The following is a 24,182-nucleotide window of genomic DNA, read 5'->3' on the forward strand; positions in this document are numbered from 1 at the left end:
CACAGACTGCAATGGAATTACCTCAGATTTGGACTGACCAAAGAATCAAAGCTACTGCTGTGGGCAACTGAGCTGCACATCAACATGTGCAGCATGCATGCAACATGTTCATCTGCCTTTGGAGAAATCTGGAGAGACTTAGCTTGATTTTTCAGCTGAATAATCTCTGTTGAGTTTCCTCAAGTCAATGTAAAACTGGGGCCATACTGTCTCATGAGTGAAAGGAAATGCCTGCATTCACTCCAAGATGGGGCATGGAAGCAGCCATAACCTCCAAAAGGGGTACAGCACAGGCACTGCACGCTCACAACAGTTACACTACATTCAATTAATGTTTTCTTACTAGTTTTTTCTTTATTTCCACTCATAGGCTGAATATCTGGCCTCAGAATATTGTTAGGCATTATTGAAATCAGACATCTGATGTTTAGGGGCTTTTAGCAATGAGGAGGGAAAGTGGTCTATATATAATTTTTCCCTCTTTCTCCCTCAGTTAATTTCTACAGCATTAAGATCCTTTAACACCTCCCCTCAGCAGTTTCTGTTTGTACCCAAAAGAAAGCTTTTATTCTTGCTTGTGGGGAGGTTAAGCATTTGCTATTTACAAGTGGTGTGTGGAGGAAAGATGGACCTGGGGTTTTTTTATGTATCATTTGATGACATGCAGTACAAAATAGTATTTTAATTAGTAGAAAATATTACTTCTACATGAATTAAGCCTAGATTAATACAAAAGTTATCACCTGGGAGGCAGGAGCTTAGCTGGTGCAGCAGCAGATAATCCTTGTACGGGTATTTGCTTAGTTCATGTAGAGCTCTGTAACAGAGATTTTGTTTTTTGTTACCCTTAACCTGGCCCCATTTTCCCTTGCAGAAACAGTTCCAAAATCCAGAAGAATCCCACAGCGCCGCACAGTAAATTCAAGCCAAACAGCATTTGGCTTTGCTCTGCTGGAGCACATAGGTACAAGTGTTTCATTTCCAAGCTGTAAAGTCTATCCATAGCCCTCCAGTGAGAAAGAACAGCCAGATCATAGGGCCAGCACTGCTCCCTATCAGCAGACCCCATTTGTATATTCCATTAAGCTTCCGGCAGAAAGCAATAAACACACCCATAACCTCCCTAAACTCCCCTCTAGCCCAAAGTACTTATGGAAATAAAAAAATATCCCCAGTCTTGCAGAGCTCAGTAACCACAACTACAGCCTGCTGAAGCTTTTGGGTACGTGTCTCCTCACCTTTAAAATAAGGTTTGGGCAGGTATAACAGCGACAGAAGGGAATCTCTGACTGGACAGTTATGCCAGGATGCATCTCACCCAGCTAAACTGTGGAAAGAAAAGTTCAGCATTTCTTTTTAGTGCTGCATTTGAGCAACAATGTTATTAATTCAGCCTAAGCCATCCTTCTTTAGAAGGCAAAAGAGGGTCTGCTGTAACAGTACAGTTAAGAGTGTTGAAAAAAAACTTCATGTGATGGTAGAATCTTTATATCACAGACATTTCAATGAAAAATGTCTACTTTCATAGAAAGTTATGATGGAAAATCTAATAATGATCAACAAAAATATCTGTATTGATATTTGATATTCTTGATACTCCTTTCTTTCTCTCTTTGAAAAAGTTTTACTTATATATGTATATGTCTATGTACAGAGACAAAAAAATTGCTGTGGTTTTCAAGTAAAAACCATCTAAGATTGAGATTTTAAAAGAAAGAATTTAGAAAGTATATGTTAATTATATTGTATTATATTTATTATGTTAATGATATTTGTTATGTTGTATTATTATAGTCTCAGCATTTAGTAACCATATGTGGACAGCATTCGAATATTCATTTGTAGAATGGTGAGGAATGGCAAAGGAAAGGATTCTTGATTGCCTGCGAGAACCAAGTATGATGACTTATTCCTCACATTTGAATTTAAATGTCAGGAGAAACTTTGTCCAAACTGTTAGTCACTGCAGTTAAACACAGATATACAAAAGAAATACTTTGATCCTATGAGGGTTTTTTAATTAGAACTTGAATTTTGAGCACTGGTTGCCATGAAATGATCTGACATGGTTACTGTAAATCCAGCATCCATGTGTTCACAGACGTACTGGAATGAATAATGCCAAGCTAACCACCTGTGGCACCTGCTGAAATAAGAAGTCCTTTCTCCCCAGCCAGAGAAGGCCGTGCAAACTGAGCAGCTAATAAAAACACCAGCACCCTTCCTCCTAAAATAGGGATCATCCTGGAATGATTTTTCCTAACACCACTCTTATCAGTTATTTTCATTTAATAACTTCACTCAAAACAACAATTACTCTACTTTTTCTGATCCAAACCCCAATTTTATCTTAGCTCTCTTTGCTTTATTCAAGCAAAATTCTCACTGCAGCCACAAAGATAGATCAAACTTGGCCTACGCTTTCTGTAAATACATTTGTTATTTGAGTTGCACACTCGGAGAGCTTTAAATTCCAGAAAAATCAGGCCTTGCCAAACGTAGTAGACGGGCTGGAAAAATATGAGTGAGTGACTGTAAACATGCTGCATTCTGAATATCCAAAATGGGGTTTTGGCATTGCAATTCGAGAGAAGCCAAGTGAAACCGAGTAAAAAAATCACAGATAAGACCAACTTGATGATCTCAGTGCTCACATGCATAGGCATCTTGGCCCTGGCTGCCACTGAGAATGCTGAGCAAAGAAGTCAAAAGGATTTCAAGAGAGGAAAAAATGCAAATGGTTCTACATCCTCTGCCACTCAATATGTCGCTCTGATTGGTTGTTATCACAGTGTCAAGATTTTTCCAAATACTTAAGCACTCTTCCATTATCAAAATAGAAAATATCTATGACAGACATCAATTCTGGAAAATGCACCCCAGCACAGTTTATTAAAAATAGAATCTAAGGGAAGAGAACACTATTCCTTGCAGAAGTTAGCATTAGGTCCTTCTCCCTGCTTCTTCCAAAGATGTAAAAGGTAAATAAAAGGCAAGAGGGGGGCAGATGTTCACTTAATCCTCCAGCAGCCCAGTCTTCATGCACTGACTGGGTAGCATCAGCTCAGTGGTGCTTCAGCTTACCATGGTTATAATACACAGCTAATAGTGAGGTACCTATGGAAAAGCAGAGCAACCCTATGCAGCAGAGCAGGGCTGGCTACACAAGTATGTGCAGAAACCCCTGAAGTACTGGGGGATATCAAATGGAGCACAAATCACAGTGGGACTTCACAAGAGCAGCTATGACTGCAAACCACATTGTGTTCATGGAAGCACAGTGAGCAAGCCAAGAGGAGCCATTAAGTCTTTTGTTGGCACCTGGAGGTGACATGTGGAGTAGAGTCAGTTTGCACTCCAGTACAGGGAAGACAGAGATGGGACAGAACCACCGAGATAATTTGAGGGCTGTGGCATATGAGAAGAGACAGAAGCTGAGCTCCCTCATGTAGGTGGGAGTGGAGCTAAGTGCTGTCTTCAGGTGGGTACAGAGTACATGAAGCCCCCTTCTGAAGGCTGCAGAGGGAAAGGATGGGAGGCAAAAGTTACAAGATGAAGCAAGGGAAATTGCAACTGGAGAAACACTTTGAAAGACACTTTGTAGTGAGGGTGGTTAAGACTGGAACTGATATCTCAGAGTTCTGGATGACCGCAGACATCTAGACATTGCTTCCAACCAAAGTTATTCTCAGAGTCCATGAAACTCAAGAAGTCTCCTACAGCAAAAGTCTGCCTGCCCTGTGTCAGGCTGAACCTCAGAGAGACTTGGCCTGGATGGCTTTTCTCAGGAAGAAGGAGCTTTCTCAGTGGTTATTCCACACTGCTCTTCAGAAGATAGGAAGCTGGAACCACTGACAGAGAAAAGATCTATTGAAAGATTGGATCTTCTATGATCTTATGTCATGCAGACCCAGAGACAACAGACTCTGTTCACCATGAAGGGGACCACTTCAGCAATTCTGCAGCTAAAATAGGGCTTGGAGAGGGGGAAGTTCCCCTTTCCCTCATGGGATCATTCTGCATGGATCCTTGCTAGTCAGATTTGGTGTGCAGGTAATTTGTGCACTTTGCTGGGAAAGCTTTATATGTTTAAAGTGTATCAAGTGGCTGGGGACAGTCTTACAGCGAGTATGGGCAGGCATTCCTTAGAGCAGTACTTAGCTGAAAGCAAGTAGGTTTTGGCACAATCTTCACTAAAAAAAAAAATCAATCTCTCTTACTCCTCCTTCCCCCACCCTCAGTGGGAATATCTGATTATAGCCTTTTCACTCCAATTCCACACAGCTCCTCTTTCTTGAGGCCTTTCACACAAAAGCAAAGACTCACAAAGAACAGACAGGCACCATTGTATCCCTGTGTTCCATGGCAACGTTTTAGCACTCCAAGAGTTTGCAGCAAATCCAAATGATGTTTCTGTTCTTTATTAATGATATTTCCCAGCTGTTTCTGGTTGACAAAGAGAGGTCTGGTCCTTCTTTGTTACAGGCTGTGCCCTGCCACTTCAGGGAGCCCCAGAGGGGTTTGCACAGAGCTCTGTAATTCAGGCAGCAGGAGCACAGCTCCAGTGAGAGGCTGCAGACATGCAGAGCTTGAGCCTGGGGATATTGAGGTACTGCCTATGTGTGTGCTGTGCTCATATAATGGGAAGAAAGCACAAGTTTAATAGTTTAATCATACCTGTGCACAAAATATTTGTCTAAAGCAATGAAACCTAGAAGTACCTCAGGGCTCTGTCCTTTTTTTTTGTAACAGCAACTAATTCTTCACCCTTTCTCTCTTAGGGCATATTCTTTTCTTTTAGGGCTTACTTTTCATTCCCTTCAGTACAGTTTTCATGTCATCTTCTTCCTGCAGTCATTATCTCCTCCTTATCCTGACATTATGCAAACATGCCTCACATTCACACAAGCCCTGCTCTGAATATTTTACTGCCTTCTCTGCAGTGGTTCCAGTGGGGGCTGTGGGTTTGCACAAGAACACAGTGCAAGGCCCATTGCCTACCCCTCTCTACTCTAAGGTTTCCTTTGGATCTTTATCCCTGACTTTGGGCTTGAACTTTGAATTGTTAGTAGGAATTTTTCCTAGTAGGAACTTTTTGTCATAGATTCTATCTGCATTTATTCTGTTTTAGATAAAATAGTGTGAATACAGGAATTAAAGTATTGGGAATAAAGGCTAAATTTAATATATTATGTTTATTTTAACAAACTTATCAAAGCTGCTCTGGCATTTTCCATTTACAAGGGGCAATGTCAGAGTCATAAACCAAAGGCATATTTAAAGGCAACCCTAATGCTTTCCTGCAGTCTCACAGATCCGCTGGCTTTGGTTTATGTTCAGTAGCTGAGACAAGAGAGTGGAAGCACAGGAAGAGTCCTGCTGAGATCCAGAACCATTGTTACCTCAGAAATGTGCTACCATTTGGCTCAAAGTGTTGTTTGGATGTAGATTTTTTACTGAATTTATAATTTCAGTCTTAGGGGTGCTCTCTTCCATAGATGGGTATGAAAAGAAAAAAGAGCAAGGGTCACAGGTATAATGCAAACAAAGGCAGGGGGAAAATATGAGTGTTGTAGCTGTCCAAGCTGTGAACTTCAAAAAGTGATGAGGTGCCATTTCTTGAGGAAGGCAAAATTTCAGAAAAAAAAGTGAGATTAAGCTTTTCCTCCCCAATAAACGGGACACATGGCACAATGCCTCTGGGTCTGAAACGGAAGGCATCCTTTTTCCTGAGCCCAAAGATGTTCAGTGGTTTTTCTTTACATCAAGGGGAGATAGCCACATTGAGAGTTTACACTCCTCTGTATTACAGCACAGAAGATGATCATACTTTGATTGCAGAGTCTAAATTTTCCTGGCACTTGGAGCAACCATGGCTTACAGCACATTTAATACCACAATGCCTCTGGTGCTTTATGCTTACTAAGCTTGATGATTAGAAATCTAGGATATCAAGATAGATATGATGGCATACCCATAAAAGAATGGTTTTAAAATCATTGAACTCAAAATCATAGGTCATTCACGTATTTTACTATTATTAAAATGACATTAAAGGAGAAACTTCCATCACATAATAATGCCAGTAAGGGCTTTATACCTTTTCCATCTCAGCACTCCTTGAGAAGGAATTAATTTATCTGCTACACCAGTTGCTAAGTATATGGACCATGCAGGCTCTGCAATTCTTTTTACAGTTTAGTTTTTAATTGAAAGAAATACCAAGCATGTGATAACAGCAGAAGGCTCACTTACCCTATGACAATGCAGGAGATGGCAGTTCCCAAAAAGGCGTAGGTTAAAATTGATCCTAAGTTACGGAAAAAATGTCTCTGGGGAGGAAAGTTTGAAGGGAAGTCCTTTGTTATATAGTAAATAAAAAAAGCATTCAGACCAAGTAGAAACACATCTAGAAGAGCCATTTGTTACAACACATTTCTCATGTAGAAAATGGAGCAATATTGGCTACCTTAGTTATGTGGAAATTACAACTTAGAGGCGTTTAATTTTTTCCCCCTGGTGGAACACCATGAAAATTCCCTCTTTTTTATGTATCTGGCCAAATGTTTCAGGATCATGGCAGATTGGAAGTACCTGATGGCCAATGGTATCATGACCCCATCTCTTGAACAAAGTCCTGATCAGGCAGGATATGAAACACAGGCTGTTCCTGCCTGCAGTTCACAGCACTCAAAGTGGTCTCTTCTCAAAACAGGGAGATCTGAGTGCTGTAAACTGCACAGCCAGATCTTTGCACAGGGACAGAAAGAGAGCAGAATGAGGGCCAGGAATCATTCATTTTAATCCATTCCTGCCAGGCAGTGGATTAAATTGGCAATGAAATTGTTAGCTGACTGTCCTCTGTCACTGGCCTGTTGGGTCTACAGAGCAGCAGCCACACTCAGACCCTTCTGTCTCAAAAAGAAAAGACACATACCTTCTTCAAACTATATCCAGCATGAAATATTATGGGTGGCAGCAAAATGTTGAAGAAGATGGAAGGATCAAAGGTCATCTGCTAGGAAGGACAAAAGAGAGGGTAAGGACAAATAAAGTAGCATTTAATTTGATATGATAGTTTTATAATTGTATCTTCTTATCAGGACTGATCTCAGGCTCACCTCCACTGTTTGTGGGATTATTCTGAGTTGGTTTTTAGCAAGTATAAATGTGTAGTTCCTTACAGCTTACAGATGCAGAATACTACTTGAAAAGTATTCTTTCAAAAAGGAAATCAGTCATGTGCAACATTACAGGGAACACATAAAAGCAGCTTTACTTGTGACAGCAGCTGCCCTACCAGACATCCAACTTGACAGTCCCATGACATAACTCCTGGTTCAGACATGATCTCCTGCTCACTTTCAGGAAAGACACATCAGCAGTGTGGTGCCTCAATTCCCCAGGTACAGAAGGGTGATAAAAGATCTATATCACCAAAACCAATGTAACATTTCCTTTGAAGGAAATGATTTATAAAATAGCCATTAAAAGTTGTAAAGTAATGCTAGAATGAGGAAGTGCACTGATCATATTGGCCTTCAACTTCTGGCAAAGAGAAAGACCAAGGACATTGCTCAGCCATTGCAATGCAATACAATAGAACAGAATTCTCTTTAAAATTACAGCATTGCTGGAGAAAAAAAAAAAAAAACAACTGAAATAAGCCTGTGTACTGCTTAGTGTTCTGTCAGTGGGCTATATTATACCAGTACTTTTAAGAGACAGGAGGTAATTAGTGCAAAGGCTTGCAGCTCCCTTGTTCAGATGAAGTGATATTTTAAGGCTATGGTATTATAAATTATTTTCCTTCAAAAGAGTAAGACCTGCCTACAAAATGACTTCTGCCTTCTTACTAACAGACAGCTTGATTCAATAACAGGAAGTGAGAGTTGAGACTTTTTTCCATCCTGCTCACTTTGAATTATAAAGCTAAAAAATCTAGCTAAATAACCTGCCAGCAACATTAGCTGTGCTGGCACCATCATTGCAAACCTGATGAAAAAAGGATTTTCTTCATTTATGAACTAGCACTCTTAAATGGTAATTTTGGAATTAATTCAGCAGATATGTTAAAATATCTTTTCTGTGGGCATCAGAAATCCTGACTGCATGTTTTATTATTCAAAATCATGTTCTGAAGAATACATGTTTGTAAGTCATGGCACAATCTATTCTCTCTGATAAAAGGCACTAAGTAAACACTTTTAGTGCAGTCAAAAGGGAATTACAGTTGTACAAAACCCAGAGCATGGTGTGATCATGCTTTCTGTTTTCTACATTAGTGCTTTTGCCAGTCAGGAAGGCTGCCAGGCATTGTTATTGTCTCCTAAATACAGCTGAATTCATCCCCCTTTCCTTTTTATTTATTTTCTTTTCAAGAGGGCATCTGCCAGGTAATTTCAAAGGAAAAACAAGTGAAAATCCAGGCAGGCTGAGGTCTCTGCAATAATTTAGAGGAACTACAATTCGCAGTTGAGACCTGCAAGAGCCTTCCAGCAAAGTGAGACTATAGAAACAAGATTGGGCAGTTCCCTGTAAGGGCAAGAGGAATTTCTGATCAAGTCATTGCTCCTCCTCTCCTGAGTGAGCTCCAGAGCCAGGTCTGATGAAGAGGATCAAATGTAATGGATTAGTACACGTGCCCTGGAAGTGAAACACACACTTTGGCTAAGACAAAGCTGCAACTGCAACCAACTAGCAGGAAAAAGAATGGAGATTCAGCAAAACTTGATTAGTCTGACTGCCACAGTATTTTTCCTGTCTCCACCCACCACAACTCTAATGGTCCTTGACAGTCTGGTTCTTTCTGAGAAGGGCAAGTCTGGCAGTAACAGCAGACAGGCACACAATGGTGCTGCATCAGCAAGAAATTTGAGCAGATGGTTAAATGCTAATTCTGCTGAGCTCTGCAGGGTGCATGCTAAGCATAACTTAAAAGTTTTCCCAGTGATAACTGTATAATACACAGGATCATGCATTACTGTGCTGGACAAACAATAATACTTGGAAAAAAGCAAAACAATACATTGCACTATTGTAAAAAGCCACTGGTAGGAGCTTAGGAGCTTCCTGTGAATATACAATGTTTTTGAGCACAAAATCCAGGTTTTAAAAAGTGCTTCTGCACTCCAGTGTTCTTCAAATGGCTGCCATTTAAAAAAATGTGAACGTTATAAGAAGCAAATATTATGTGGCCAGGGAAAGACTATACTAAAAAGTAAAATATTTTTTTATATACAGGTAAAAAGAAAAGGCCATGGCATTGTGAAAGACTGCAAATTTTCTCCTACACTTCCCTTTTTGCATCCAGCCTGAATTGCCCCAGTGCTGTCTCCCTGCTGAGGACCACTGCAGGAGTGGAAGAATGTATGAGAATGCTGTGATGAATTTAAGTGTCCATTGAGTACAAATTTACAAGTTTGTATTTTGAAAAATGTTTAGAGTCTGCAGTTTCCTGTGCTATCCACAGGAGGTAACCTCCTCTTACTTTATCCTGCCAGAGCAAGTCACTTTGAAGACAGAGGAAAAATAAAGACATCAGTGGGGTTTGCAAAGGTTTAGTGGCAATGAATCCAAGTTAACAGCTGTGTCTGCAATGAACTCAGTGTCTACAGGAGCTGGGACTGTCATTTGAAACAGCTCAGGCAACCATTCTGTGAGTGCACAGTCAGCTTGGAGCTAAATGATGGTCAGGGCTCTACCACACTTCCTTTCCTTCACTGTTCTTCTTCCCCACCCTAAATTCAGAACAGACTCTCTCTCTCTGTCTCATTTTAACTTGAAGCTTTTTTCCCTCTCCCAAGCATGAAAATAAAATAAATATCTTTCAGAGTTTAGAGCAAAAATAAGATAAAATAAGATAGCTTTTACCTTTTGAAGCATTGTATTGCCCTGGTGACCATTGACGTTGTGATGGCTGATCTCTCTTTTGTATTGATATTCATAGACCTGGTTAGTTATATTAATGAGCAGAGTGGATGGCCCAGATTTCAGTTTTTCACATTCATAAACAGTGCCACTTTCAGCATCTGGTGATTTTGTCACATATCGTATGATTAATCCCATTACAAGGCCTGGAGAGTAAAGAAAAAAAGAAAAATGAAAGATATTCAAGTACTTTTAGGTATTTGATGCCACACATTTAGAAAAAAACTAGCTCTGCCAAAACTAGGATACCTTCTCAGTGTTTTACATTTATAGAACCTCTCAACACCTCATGGATGACCACAAAATATTCTTCCAAAATGGTCATTTCATTAGAGTGCAGATGTTGGTTTGACATACACACAGTCATACTCCTATTTTTGTGATCCAGTTGCTGGCATAATAATTAACTGAGTTTCTCATCCACTGCATTTTCAATAGTTATTTAGAGCAGGGAGATGTCTGCACAACTCATGTGCTGAACTGAGCATATAAACATCAGCTGTGCTCTTGGGTATTTTACACACTTCATTTGTGGGGACAAAACTCTGACACATCCTCAGGCACATCCTGCTTTTTGTAGAAGATTGCATTTTTGAATCTGCATAAACAAAGAAAATAAAGTCAGGAAGAAGGGAAGGAATAATAAGACTATCTACAATTTAGGGCTCTTACAGATATTTTGTTTCCCTTTACATTTAACAGAAAGGAAAATATATTTCTGCAGCCATCCTCTGGACAGTGTGGCTCTTTCTGTTGGCTCTACTGGGAGGCTGCATGTTTACTTTAGGAGAGGTAATATTTAGCTAGATAACATTACTGAGATTATTTCCACCCTCAGAGACTTCGATTTGGTTTCAAATTTAATTTCCATACTTTTATATCATATATGCTTTCAGTCCCATGTGTAGAATGGACAGCTTTACAGTTACTAATTATTAATGCAATCATAAAATGTGAAGAATGCTCAGATGAAATACTGATGGAAGACGCCTAAACATCTAGAAAGATATACTTACTATTAAAAGACAAGAAAGAAATTAAATGAAATATCAGAGAAACATCTGCAAAATATGATGTTACAGTTACAGTTTGATCCCATCATCAGAAGGGGACACAAGTGATCACAAGGACCTTGAGAATCCTTGTTATTGTCACATCTCCTCCTAACAGAGACTCTTGGAACTGCAGATTCCTGCCATAGCTGTAAATCAGGTTTGTAGCTTCTTGGAGGGATGCTGAGTAACAGCTGTGCTGTCTGTTTTAGTGTGTGCAGGCATTTGTGTTTGTTTAGAATCTGTTGTTTAGTGTGGTTGCTTTCTGTAAGTGATAGAGGATTTCAATAAGCTGTAGAAAATCCCAAGACCTCTCTCTTAAGTTACACAGCATTCATGCAATAAATCAGATAATAAATCTAGCTGCAGTAAAAAACAGAATTCCTGAAAATGTTAGGGGAAAATATGTGTATGTAGAGGGAAGCAAGCTCTGCTTGTGCCACTATGAAATATGACTTCCACAGTGCTCAGCCCAGATGTCCAAAATCATGAGTCAGAAACCAGGAAACCATTCATTAGTTCAAACTGTCAGGGTTTTCAGCTTATTTTTATTAGATTTCCTCCAGAAGAATCACATAATTAATTTTTAAATTCAATTTCAAATATGTTAAAAATTCAGCTTAATTTGATAGACTTGATATTTTTCATTCTCTGGAGCAGAAAACGTGTAGGTTTTCCTTTACCATTTTTGTCCTTATGACTCAATGTTTTAAACTACTACTTCCATTACCAGGTATTACTTAACCTGCTCAGGTAACAGAAATGTTTTGTAGACATTCACCAAGGCCTGTGCAAGGACACTGGCAGAAAAAGACCATTCAAAAAGTGTTTTAAGCACATTTATTTCAATGCAGCATTGAAACAGAAAAGGCTGTCGCTAATGTTACAGATTTCTTTATAAAAGTCTCAGCTGTCCTTTGAAGTGGGATCTTGCAGCAAAATCTCACTCTAACTACAGCTCAGTCATGTTTCAACTGAAGGCAATGCAGGTTCTCCAGGTTCTTCAGTGGAAGCAGGATAAAATAATTAAGTACAGATCTGACCATTGGAGGGATTTTTTAGTCACTGTGTCAAACTCCTGAGCTAAACAGGACTATTCTTTCCCCAGGACTTAATCTAGTCAGCTGTTAGATGCTTTCTGTTTTAAAAACACTCAGGGAGGCAGTTTTAGTCATTACTTGGTTTTTCCAAATATTTAAGGTTTTCTTTCAAATTTCTTTGTCTCAAGAATGATGTTCCTCTCTTCACATCACAACTACAAAATTTCATTTTCTGCCTTAATTGTGATTTTCCCATGTCTCTTCTGAGTCCCAACAACCTTTCTTCATTGTGAATGTTGTAATCAGGAAGACAATGAAATACTCTGTTTTATGGAGGTTCAGAGATTTCCCTTTCTGGCACCTGTTCCATCCACTTCTGCCTGTGAGTTACAGGGATATTCAGAACACACCATCAGAAGGCAAATGGAATTATTTCACCCAAGAGGCTTACTGGATTTAGAAGGTATAAGAATGAGAGTGTTCATCATTAGACACCTCCACCAAAGCTGGATCCAGGACTGATTGTGCCTCACTTCCAAACTGAATGGGATGCTCAGAAGGGGCTGCAGAGTGTTTCTGTGAGTCAGCTTTCCCTCTGCACACCTATCCCCTCCAAACCTGGTGAAACACCTCTAACCACAGCAACCCAAAACCATTTCATTTGAGCACCACAATGGCTCTTCTGTCCTTCAGCCTTTTTGTTTTCCTTCCAGTCTCATCAGCTAACACCATGGAGCACAGCATTGAAGGCTGGTCCACTGCAACCAGCCCAGCCTTCACCTAGGGGGTACCACCCACTCCCTAGGGGTGACAATTACTCAAGCTGAGAACAATTTCCATTTAAATTTGGCAATTAACCTCCTATATAAAAGGCACAGCTTGGCTTGCTGCTGGTTTGGGCTTTCTGTTGTTGAAGTTCAATTCTGGCTGCCTCCTTGCCAGAGTGTTTTAGCCTCTTACTCAGAGCTGTGCTGGTACCTGTGTGTGAGCCTGACACCTGAGCCCTGGGGAGAACGAGCAGTTTGGGTACCTGCACTCTGGCACTGCACAGCTCTGGGTTATTGCTGCACTAACGTGAAGGGCTCTGACTTACTTACATCTTACATGGGGGATGTGAAGAGAAACTTGCTCTCTGAGACTTAGGAAAACCAAGAATGAATGAATGAACAGGTAAGTCTGAATTCTTGTTGTTGTTTGTGAGTGATTTTTCAGTTTGGTCTCAAAACAAACAAGACAATTTGAGTCTTTAAATACTTTCAAGCTAAATGCCTTGCTATATATGTATATATACGCACACATACATACACACACTTTGTGAAATACTGTTGAATTCATTCTTGTGAATGAATTCTGCATTATTCAAAGAAATTTTTTTTTTTTACTTTGTAGAAAGATTTTAATTAAATATAGCTATAGTTATTGTTGATCCATTGCTTTGGTAAAAAAATTATTAATACACCTTGGTTATTTAAGTTTCTAAATAGATAGTATGGTTGGGTTTTTTTTCTTGCTGGAACTATCCAGCCTAGAACTGAATTCTGCTACCAAGCCTATTTAAAAAAAAAAAAAAAAGGCAACCCCCCCCCCCCCCCTTTCATTTGTTCTCTACTTTAAATAGCACTTTCTATCAGGCTGTGTTCCGCTTGTGGCTGTTCAGCATTTTGCAGTAACTGTAAAACTTCCTGGTTTTGTCTTTCTATGTTTGTTTTTTTCCCCTGGTGTTCCTCACACTTTGCCTTCCCTGTCCTCTCCACTGCTGCTCCCCTGAGGGCACAGTTGAGGGATGTGGGCCCACCTGTCATCCCGTGGGACACACTCTGCAATGAGTGCCCATGTCCTATCACCTGAAGCCAGTTTATCAGTTTGTTGTATTGCTATTCACATAGCTAATAAATAGTTCAATGGGCTGGAGCAAAGCAAACTATGAGGACTGGGACCTCTTTTTGTGCAGAAAAGGTAGAAATTAGAATTGTTTGGAAAGGGAAGGTGAAATTAAGTGAGGTCAGGACTTGTCCCACTGTCAGTGCTTGGTGTCATGAAAATTTTCTCCCAATGTTGCTGCCAGCTGATCTGACAGCCTCTCTTATGACCTGTGAAATTTCACTTTCTTTTCAATATTTCCATTCCATGGTGTTAAAGATAACTACACCCATATCCAACACTTTGAAGGATAAGAAGGGCATCATTAGCTTTTTAGATCCTACAGATAAGCTTTTTTCCTGTTTGAAGACTGCCATAAATAATGCAAGACTAAAGAGATAGTTTATTTACAATCAGGAGGAATGTTTTAATAATTCAAAAGCTCTGTCCTGCTGGAGAACTCATCTCTTAACCAATCCAAAGAATATGAGCAGGTTATCCTCATGATGTGCAGAGTATGTTCTGGGCAGGCAGCAAAACAGAAGCAAATGATGAATAAAACTCTAATTCCATACTTATTAATTTTAGTTTTGTTGTATTCTCCCATATTTCATTTCTGTTTTGGCATTTGTCTAAATCTTGAGAAAATGCCATCATGTGTACATGGCAAACAGCACAATTGTGAGAAGGAAGCTACTGCAGTAGAGGCACCCATCTTCACAAAAGCAGTTTTGGGTATTGCACTGCTAGAGGATGTGGTGTGCACAGAATGTGTCAGAGCAGGCTGGCACTCAGGTAGTGACTGAGCTGTTGATTTCTATCTTCCATTTTGACAGCTTGCTCTCCTGTATGTATCTTATGGCAGCAGACATGGCAGTAGTTTCTCAGTGAAACAGCACTAAGAGAGTGCCAAGAGAAGTCATTGCACATGTAAGTGTGAGCCATTAAACCAGAGAGTACTTGGGGAGCAATGGAGAAAGTTCTGTGTGAGAGAGAAATGCAACATGGCAAAAGTTCATCACAGATTAGAACTAGGCAGGCAAGCTAGAGTTACCCTACAATGACAGCATTGAGAGCAAACTTGAGGCACATTCTTCAGTGTGCTTTTCAAAGGCACAGAGCAAAGCCAAAAGAAAGCTCTCGAGATCATTTACACTTTATCAGACAACAAGTCTGTATCCACAAGGCTCCTTAGACTAACAGCTTTGAATTTTGGACAAACCCAAGCAGGCTGTTTCTGTAAACAGTGAACTCCCCAGCTCTCTGCTGCCTGAGCACAAGGAGCAGCATGCACATGCTGGGGATAACCAGCTCATCACAGCTGCTCCCCTACCAAGGCAGCCTCTGGCTACTTCAGGAGAGATGCTGTCACATCATTATTTTACCCCACACTTATGGAGCTGATGACATTTAATTCAGCACATTTCTGAGCTTTGTCAGCACTTGATCTCAAGTGCCTCATCATAAATATCCAACTAGTCCAGTGTTATGCTGGCACTTGAATTTATACTCACCATAAAGCATAGCTCCTCCAGTTTCATGCAGAAAACGAAATCGATGGTTTTTAAACAACCAAATTGTTAATATTGTAAGAATGAGTAGAAAGTTAAAGATTAGCAGCTCCACAGCTCCCTGATGAGAAAAGTGATCTTCATCTTTCACTGATACATATTCCTTCAACTTCTCCATTTCCTTCCCTTTATAGAAAGTTTGTGAAAAATAAAAGAAGAAAAAAAAAATCCCAGGAACAAAAGTGTTGTCGCCTTTAGTGCAAAAACTCCGGACACTACAGAAATTCACAGCAAGCACATCTGTTTCATTTGCAGCCTCATGGTAAAGTGCCCCAGCTCAGAATTCAGCTGGATTCTAGTTACAGCTTCCTGTTTCTCTCTTAAAGCTGCCCTGTCTCGTTTTTAATGGTACGATTGTGTGGCTGGACTGCGCTTGCTCTGGCTGGGGATGCACAAATTGCCTCCAAGGCTCAGACTCTCCATTTCTAAAATTCTGTTGTGAAACTCAGTGTGTGTTCATCATGTTTTCTTCCTGCAGTTTGCAGCCCAATCTAAATCCCAGGAGTCCTATTTTGTCTTCACAGTTTAAGATGGAAAAAATTATGTTAAAAAAATGGCATAAAAACTTTCACTACATTTTGGATGTTTAAGCACCTTTCCTCTTTCCCACTACCTCACGTTTAAATGTAAGTGACACAGAATAAAGGTGCCACTTCTATGGTGCAAAGACAGAAGAAGAAAACAAATCAATGAATAAGGATTTCAAGATTTAGGCATTTGTATTGATCCTGCCAGGAGACAGATCTCTCTAAAAGCAAGGGTCCAACCAATTACCTGGAATTAGAAGTACTTAAACCCCCCAACTGAACGGAATGAAATGCAGTGGAATACACTTGTCATCATCTCTGCTGTTTGCACGTTTTGATTTATTAAATTCATTATTCCATTAAGGCAGAAAAACAGTAAAAAACCTCTATGTATAGCAAATACTCCTGGACTTTTCTGTCTATGGTCAAGTCTGCAATGCATTTACATACAGAGAATTTTAAACCAGCTCTAATCTTCATCAGAAAAAACAGCAATTCTACTGCTCATTATAAAAGATAATTTTCTCATTATTTGATATTAAATTCTCATAATTTTTTTAAACATATTTGGAGCTTACTAATCTGTACAAAATCCATTCTAGGTCAGGTAGGTGTCAAAGGTGAATAACCCAGGAATACCCAGCTGGCCATACTCTCAGTAGTACTGGGGCTGTAGCTCATAATGGAGTTCCCAGGGAGGCACTGTTTCTTCAATCAATCTAAATATTTTGTTCTCAATAATCAATCAGTTCTGTCCTCTGCATAAGCAAATTTCACCCCCTCTACAGGTTTCCCCTTTTTTCTTTCATTTTGTTGAAAATTATTTTCCTCCTAATTTTTTTAATCAATGCTTTTTCTTTGCTTACCAGATACTTTTTCAGTCTCTGTCAGTGGTTTCACTTTGTTCTCTACATGTTTCACTATTTTTTCTCCTTTGTGTTTCCCTCCTTTTCTCTCTTTTTTTTTTTGTACGTTTACCTTAGAACTTGCAAACTTGATCAGGGTTAAGTCAAAACTGTATTTCTCAACTAATTTTCAAGGGACCCTCTGTGAGATGCAAAGCTGGCAGAAACCAGATGACACCTCCCAAACTAATGAACTGCTACTCAATTTTAAGCAAGGGTAACCATGCTGACTGGTATTTTTTGAGAATTATTCAATACTGTATTTTGAATTAAAAAATAAGGTAAGGGAATTGGGTGTAGCAATTTCATATACAACTAATAAAATGTTAGTCAATAGCCAAGGCTTATAACTTTCATAGAGGAGAAAAAAATAAAGGCTTGATATGGTTTTCATAGTCACAATTTGGAAATGACAGTGACCTCAATTTTGTGGGTCTGATCATCCATCTCCAATGTGGAAGTATCAAAAGCAAGCAAGCAAAAAAAAAAAAATCAATTTAAAAGAATCACATTCAGATTTTTTTGCAATAAACCCCCAAGATTTGTTTATTATGAAAGCCAGTTCTTTTCCACCCTGAGAAATAAGTAATTTGCAGGCTCTTATAATAAAATCAATGGAGAAGCAGCCCAAAACAGTGAAAGAAGATAATTTTATTCTGAAAATCTCATTGATTGGACTATTCACTTCAGATTGGGAGACTAGGCTCAGGTTTTTATATTAATTTACCCAAACTCATATTTTTCACTAAATAAAAAGGAGTTCCTTAGTCTTACTGCTAGAGCAAGTGTGGTATGAAATATATGAAATACTTAAGTGTCAATTTCCAAAGCTGCCTTTTCTCTTTTGCAAAATAGGATTGTGATTCTGCCCTATCTCACAAGATAATGTGATAGGTGTTTGTGAAGCAATCACACGTTACAGCAATTTGTACCAGATCAGAGCTTAAATGAAAACAGAATTTCAAGTTTTCTATCAGGCTTGCAGGTGTTGGACCTGGGGCTTAAATTCTGCCAAAGCTCCTTCTATAATTTTGGGAAGGTCTGGTTTGAACCAGCACTCACCATGTAATAGGACTGGGTTTTGGGTGCTGCTTTCCTCTCAAAGGTGTGGGACAGTTTCAAACCAGCTTTCCAGACCCAGCCACTCATCATAGTTGCAGCTTCTGAGGAATCCAGAATTGGCATCTTAAAACTGTTATTCTTCTTTGCAGTCTCAACCATGGTATTTATCATTACTATGCACTATCTGAAATATGCCCAGGATGTGATGATTAAGGCAGAATAACTGTTGCAAGATGTTTGTAAGTGATAATTTGATACATGCATTGTTGGGGCAAATACATTGGCATGAAGTAGTGCAGGACCTTAAGAATGCTTTTTGCTTTTAATAATCTGGTGTCATTTGGTACCTATAGGCTCTTTAGAGGGATGCCTCAAATGTTCAGAGTTGTACCTGGAGAAGAGCTAATGTGGAAGCTGTGGGTCATAGAAGAGCCTGTAGGAAATGTTTCAGTCCTGTTAGTTTTGTTACACCCTGTCCTGACTGGTAGGGCTGTACTGGTCTCTGTATGCCATGTGATTTTATCCGAGGTACACAGAGCCAGAAACCTCTTGAGCTCAATTAAGCCAAATCACCTCTCCAGTGTTTCTTTAGCAAATTTTTGTTATGTACAGTTTTGTAAAGAATGATGAGTCTGAGCAGATTAGGAGCAGCTCTCTTGAGAAAAGAGAGCTACCCATGGAAAATACACAGAAAACTAGTATGGATTCAGAAAACCTTTATCTGAGTTTCCAGTAAGGTCTCACTTGAAAAACTGTTGGCAATGTGACCAGTTAATGTTTTTTGGTTTTTTTTTTGTTTTTTTTTGTGCTCAGGTCTTTCCATGTTATTTCAGATAAACCTACTTTTAGGGATTTTCTCTCCAAGTTCTGATTGGTTTGCAGGTTAATTAGGAAAACAGTCTGTTGCAACAGCTGCATCATATTTCCAATATTGATAACAGATGATAAATTAAGAAGGAAGGGAATTTCATAAAATAGAAAGGTACATTTTGGCTTTGAAATAGGCTACTGGGTGAATAAAGAAAGTTTTCATGGGGAAGATATTTTCAATATTACTTAACAGGTGAAAGAGGAAAACAAGATTTTGTGGAAATCAGTATGTCAAGTAATTATCATAATACTGTGTTCTTACTACAAATAGTATTTGCTTCATCTCCTCTGGCATGTAATTTTAATGAACAAGAGGTTGTAGTCTAATTTTCTGTGTCCACCTTATCAACTTTATGGATTTCACAGAACAGTAATCTTTAGCTTGGCAAATGCAGAAGTCTGCTGTAATAGAAACTATCTAGATGGAATAGAAAGCAAGAGGATTCTTGTAAATCAGTAGAGGGGTTCTCACCTTGGAAGATAAAAAGTCAGAAAAAGAGCATAATGTAAAAATGGTAATAAATTATAGTTAGTGGGAATTCCAAGCAAAGATAACTCGCTTTAGCACCACTGGGAGTTCTGCCAGCATAGGAAAAATATAGACAAGAGTAAAAGCAAACATTGAAAACAAGTGCACCTGTATATATAATTAAAAGACCAAGCCAAACCAACTCTGAAACTGAGAAATCAATCACTTTGTGAGTACACAGATAAAAAGTGTTCTGTCACAGCTTGCTTGCCTGAAATCCCCAGACAGACTGGAACAGGATTAGTGGGATCACAAGTGGTTATCCTTCTCTAATCCATTCCAGCCAAGAAGATCTGCCTTGCTGGCTCCTGCTCTGATGCACAACTGCCCAGGAAATGCTGTGGGCTAAGGCCACTTAAGGCCACTAAGCCCACAGCAGTGGGCTAAGCATCATTTATAACTGCCAGGCCTCTGTGCATTTTTAAATCTCTTCTTCTACTGCCTAGAATAGTCCTCCTATGAAACCAGTTTATTTGCTGGTTGCTCTTGATCTTGTTCTCTCTTTTTTTTTCTGAGGTCAGACTTTGGTTTTTCTTATTTGATATTGGTGGTATTTGATCTACATGGGTCACAGAGCCTCTAGAGACAGAAATAAATCCACATTATCTATGTACCTTTATGTTACAGCTATTACACTTAGCTGAAAAATAGCTTTAAGAATAATTTCTTCTTACTGGAATACAGCTTTCTATCCAGAAGGTAAAGTCTTTTTTGTTTTTTTTCCCCCTCCTTGGTTCAGAGTCTGTTTTACTGACTTATTAAAATACTGTAGTAATTATGATGAATATGCATTGAATTGAGTGGAACTGGACTTTTAATCTCCAAAGAATTGTGATCCTTCTGCTCATATGTTACTGTCCAGAGGCATTGTATGAACACAGGAAAATCTTTTCTCCCCTTAGAGCACGAGTAAATTTGATGCACTCTGTGATGTAACAATCAGCTCATCATGCTGGAATCTGCCTTCAGAGACCAAATTCAGTTCAGACAGACCTGAAATGCTCATGTGTGCTTTTCTCACTAAGACAGAAATGCCAGCATGTCTGAAGAAATAAAAGCTTCAAAAGACAGGAAGCACTTTGGTTCTATGAGTTGTTACAAGAGAGCTAATCTGTTCCAGTTTATACAGTTTTAGCCAACAGGTTCAGAACTAAATGACTTACAAAACTGAGGAAAACTGATATTACCTGTTTATGCAGTTTAAATTAATCCACACAATTGAATGTCAGGATTATGAAGGAAGTATTTCCAAGTTTACTTCTGTGAATTTAATGCTCATTTTCAGCTTGACCTGCTGCCCTGTGGTATTATTATTTTTTTAAATAAACTAAAAATCTATCTAGATAATTTGTATCATTTTATCGATTGTCTAAATTACAGTTTCCATATGGTAGACTACTTTGGGGAGCTGACTCATGTTCAACTCTTAGAACTGTGGCCCTGTGCATATATGCTGGTTTAAGTGTAGTTTCCTATAAAAGCAGGCAATCCATCAGTCACAGACTATGCTACAAGCTGGAATGTGTGTGCCAAAAACTGGGGCAAAAGGTCATTGAATTCCTTTGTCTTTTCCGTGTCCTTTGTCAGCAGTTTCTCTGCCCCTCTGAGCCTGGGTGTACACTTGCAGGAGCCACTTTTGCTGGCCTTTTCCTTCTATCCCTGCTGCCTCACAGCTCTGTGTGCTCAGGCAGGCTCTCTGTATTCCTCCTAGGTTACCTGTTTCTGCTTCCATCTCTCTAGTTCCTTTTCCTGTTTGAGCTCAGCCAGGTGTTCCTTCATCCAGGAACTTCTGCCAGGTTTGCTTGACTTTCTGCATGTTGGGAGGTCCTTGTGGTTTGAAGCAGCTCTGATGGAGATCAAGCTCTCCTGGGCTGTTGATATTAATACCCCACACTTCCATATGGATGGTGATCCCACATCACCGATTCAATTGTGTTGAGTAAACAGCAACTACTGAAAAGCTGCTGAATTCAGGATGGCCACACCACAGCAGTAAACATCCTGACTGTCATTGTCATTTAAGGCTTAAAAAAACCCCCAACAAAACCCCCACCAAACTCAACCCCCCCCTCCCCCCAAACCCCCAAAGGCTGCCTGAAAAAATATTTTGGTACAGTGCTTTTTGTTTTACTCAGTTCATTGTTCAGCAGTGTGTCATTTGGTGACTTCTGTTTCAGATAGAAATTGTATTGCATTGCGTTGTAACAAAATGCTAGCAAGGAGTGCAGGAACACACACCTGATTGAACTGCCTTGCATGACAAGGGCTGCTCTTTTGCACGAGTCGAATCTGAAAGCACATCCCACTAGAGGGCTCTCGATACACGTGAAATGGAAATCTGACTCAAGCACTACTCCGTCTTTTATCAATTTTCCAGGTTAAAGATAGGTTTTGGTTATTTAAACAAAGCATTGCAGTGAATCAGTGTACTGGATTGGATCCCATTTGGAATTCCTAATTACTTTTGTGACCTTATTTTCAGAGGAAGCGTGCTGATCCCACTGAATTGCTTTTAGTTTGTGAACATGAATATTTTGAATAATTCCTAATTAAATTAAACATCTCGCCTTGGTTCTTATTTCCATTAGAGCACTAGGAATCAGATTAGTCTAAAGCTATTCTTTTATAGGTTCTGCCAATATCACTAAACTATTTTTTGTGGGGACTTAGGTTTACATATGCTGGCCTTTCTTATGTGCAGATAACCCTGCTGCCTACCTCAGAGCCTAAAAGCGTATTGTACAGAAATAGCCCTGTAATTAACACTGCTGTTTTCATCCCTATCAGTATCCAAACAGCAGCTGTTCCTTTTTTCTTTTCAACACTGTTTAAAAACTTGTAAATAAGTAACATTAAGAACAGTTATCATCATTTCTATATAATTGTGTTGTGCTATCTGCAGCCACGTTTCAAGAGAACAGATTGTGTTCTTCCATTTTGAAGGCAAACAGGGCTGTGTTTGTAAAGGAATGTGGGCACAAGAAAAGCAGGCAGGAGCTTTTGAAAATCCTGGTGGACTGTAACTCCTATGGCAGACAAAGTCTGGTCCTGCACTCTTTTGTAGTAACCAGTTTTTCTTTAAAAGAATTGTGTCTGAAACATATCTAATTTAGACCTGATGAATATCTCTTTGGAGTGCCACATTGCTTTCCTTACCCAAGGGAAGGCCCTCTCTCATGTCCAGTTGAGCCCCTGGCCTGTGCTCTATCTTCCTTTGCCATTCCCTGTGTATGTTTGGGACAATCATTTCTCTTTACTCTGAGCCCTGTTTTACCCTTACGTTGCTCTTGCTTCCAACCTCCCAATTCACAAACCTCTTTTCTTGACACTGACAGTTTTCAAATATTTTTCTCTTGTTCTCTGGAAACTCTAGTTGCTATAGAGACACCTGATGATTACAGAGACAGTGACTACCTTTGTTAGAACCTCAGTTGCTATAGCAATGACTGTTGGCTGTGGGTTCAATGAAATCTGCTACATGGTTCATGCCCTTTTACACAGCAATACAGCTTGTAAAAGCTTCTTTTAATTGTTATGCTCAGTAATGAGACTGTGAGCCAAATTCTGTTCTAATTGAAGTCAGTGGGAGTTTTGCCATTAACTTCGACCACAGTTTGATCCTAAACTCCTCTGTCCATAAATAACAAAAGGAATCCACTCTCAGCACTGTGGCCAACAGGGTACGGCTTCATTCAGTCAGTAACAGCTGAACCTGGGAACAAAGCTTTGATGTCTGTGACTTTATTTATTTCAGTAAAGTCTGACTTAAATGATAATCTTTTTCTTTTGACTATTATAGAAACTCAGTCACTAAATAGTCAATTCTCAGATCAAACATATTATAGTCCTTGTGAGGACCTATGTGTATTCTTTTAAACAGAAGAATTGTGAAACAAAAATGTAATCTTGTTGCTTTGTGGGAATAATGACAACAAAGTAAACATTTTCAAGGAGATATCATCACTTCACAGAAGAGGTATCCCTACTGAAAAGGTAGATATAATGCTGCTCTTCCAGAGGATGTTATTTCTTGGCAGTATCCCTGAATTTTTTTTGACACTATGGGAATGACCTCTGAAGAATGTCTTAAAGTCAACTTTCTCTTTGAGCTATTTTTGTTCTATTTAAGGTATCCTGGAGATACTTTCAAAGTCACAGGAATGCCATTCAAGTAGAAGCTGAGGTTGGAAAGCCCTGTATTTGCTGTGTCCATCCACAGATGTTTGTTTTGTTCCATTATACCTGAATTATCACCTATTATCACTGTTGTAGTCATTTGTGCTTTTATCTGGCAGCCTCTTCAGGAACTCATTATTTTTCTCTTCGTTTTCCTCTCTCCTTCACTGTTTCTGTGAAGTTAAGGGGAAAGTTGCTATGAGTTTGTGTCAGAACAGTTCTTACCCTCGATCCTGTCTGTAAGGGTTAAGTTACAGGCAAGATTACAAAACAAATAATTTTCAGCATGCCCAGAATAACAACTCTGACATGCCCACTTCAACAGCTGCTGCAAAGTTAAAAACCTAAAAAGTCCTCTTACAGACTTGTACAGTGCATATTTTGTGTGACAATCTGCTCATTTTAAGCAGTCATGACTAGATGAAAGGAAAGTACCTGAAATAAGTGCCATTGGTCTCCTTAGGAAGAGCTAGGTCAGAATGAACAGAGTAGAGATTTTCATTTGCTAAGGGAAAGGCAAGAAATGGAGCAACATTGCCATTACAGCTGAAAAACTCAAGTGACACCTTGTATCAGCACATGTTGTGTGTACATTTCTACAAGAGTCACTCCCCAGGTACTGTCAGATGCCTGCAGAACATCAGGACCCTCTGGTACTCC

The 24,182-nt window shown here is 39.4% G+C and overlaps 1 protein-coding gene across 2 annotated transcripts in view; it reads right to left on the reverse strand.

Annotated features, from left to right (window-relative positions):
* SLC9A9 (solute carrier family 9 member A9) overlaps positions 1–15,777 on the reverse strand; it is a 174,133-nt gene extending 158,356 nt beyond the window's left edge. Inside the window, exons 1-4 of one of the 2 annotated variants that reach the window (XM_059855398.1) lie at positions 15,397–15,777; positions 9,874–10,076; positions 6,938–7,018; positions 6,256–6,332 (exon numbers count right to left, since the gene is read on the reverse strand). In XM_059855398.1, coding sequence (XP_059711381.1) covers positions 6,256–6,332; positions 6,938–7,018; positions 9,874–10,076; positions 15,397–15,571 — 536 coding nt within the window. In that variant the 5' untranslated portion in view covers positions 15,572–15,777. The remainder of the gene's footprint in view (positions 1–6,255; positions 6,333–6,937; positions 7,019–9,873; positions 10,077–15,396) is intronic. The other variant, XM_059855399.1, reaches the window with a different exon arrangement.
* Positions 15,778–24,182: the final 8,405 nt, after the last annotated feature.

The sequence above is a fragment of the Haemorhous mexicanus genome, chromosome 10 (genome assembly GCF_027477595.1).
Source record: "Haemorhous mexicanus isolate bHaeMex1 chromosome 10, bHaeMex1.pri, whole genome shotgun sequence".
Classification (NCBI taxonomy): domain Eukaryota; kingdom Metazoa; phylum Chordata; class Aves; order Passeriformes; family Fringillidae; genus Haemorhous; species Haemorhous mexicanus.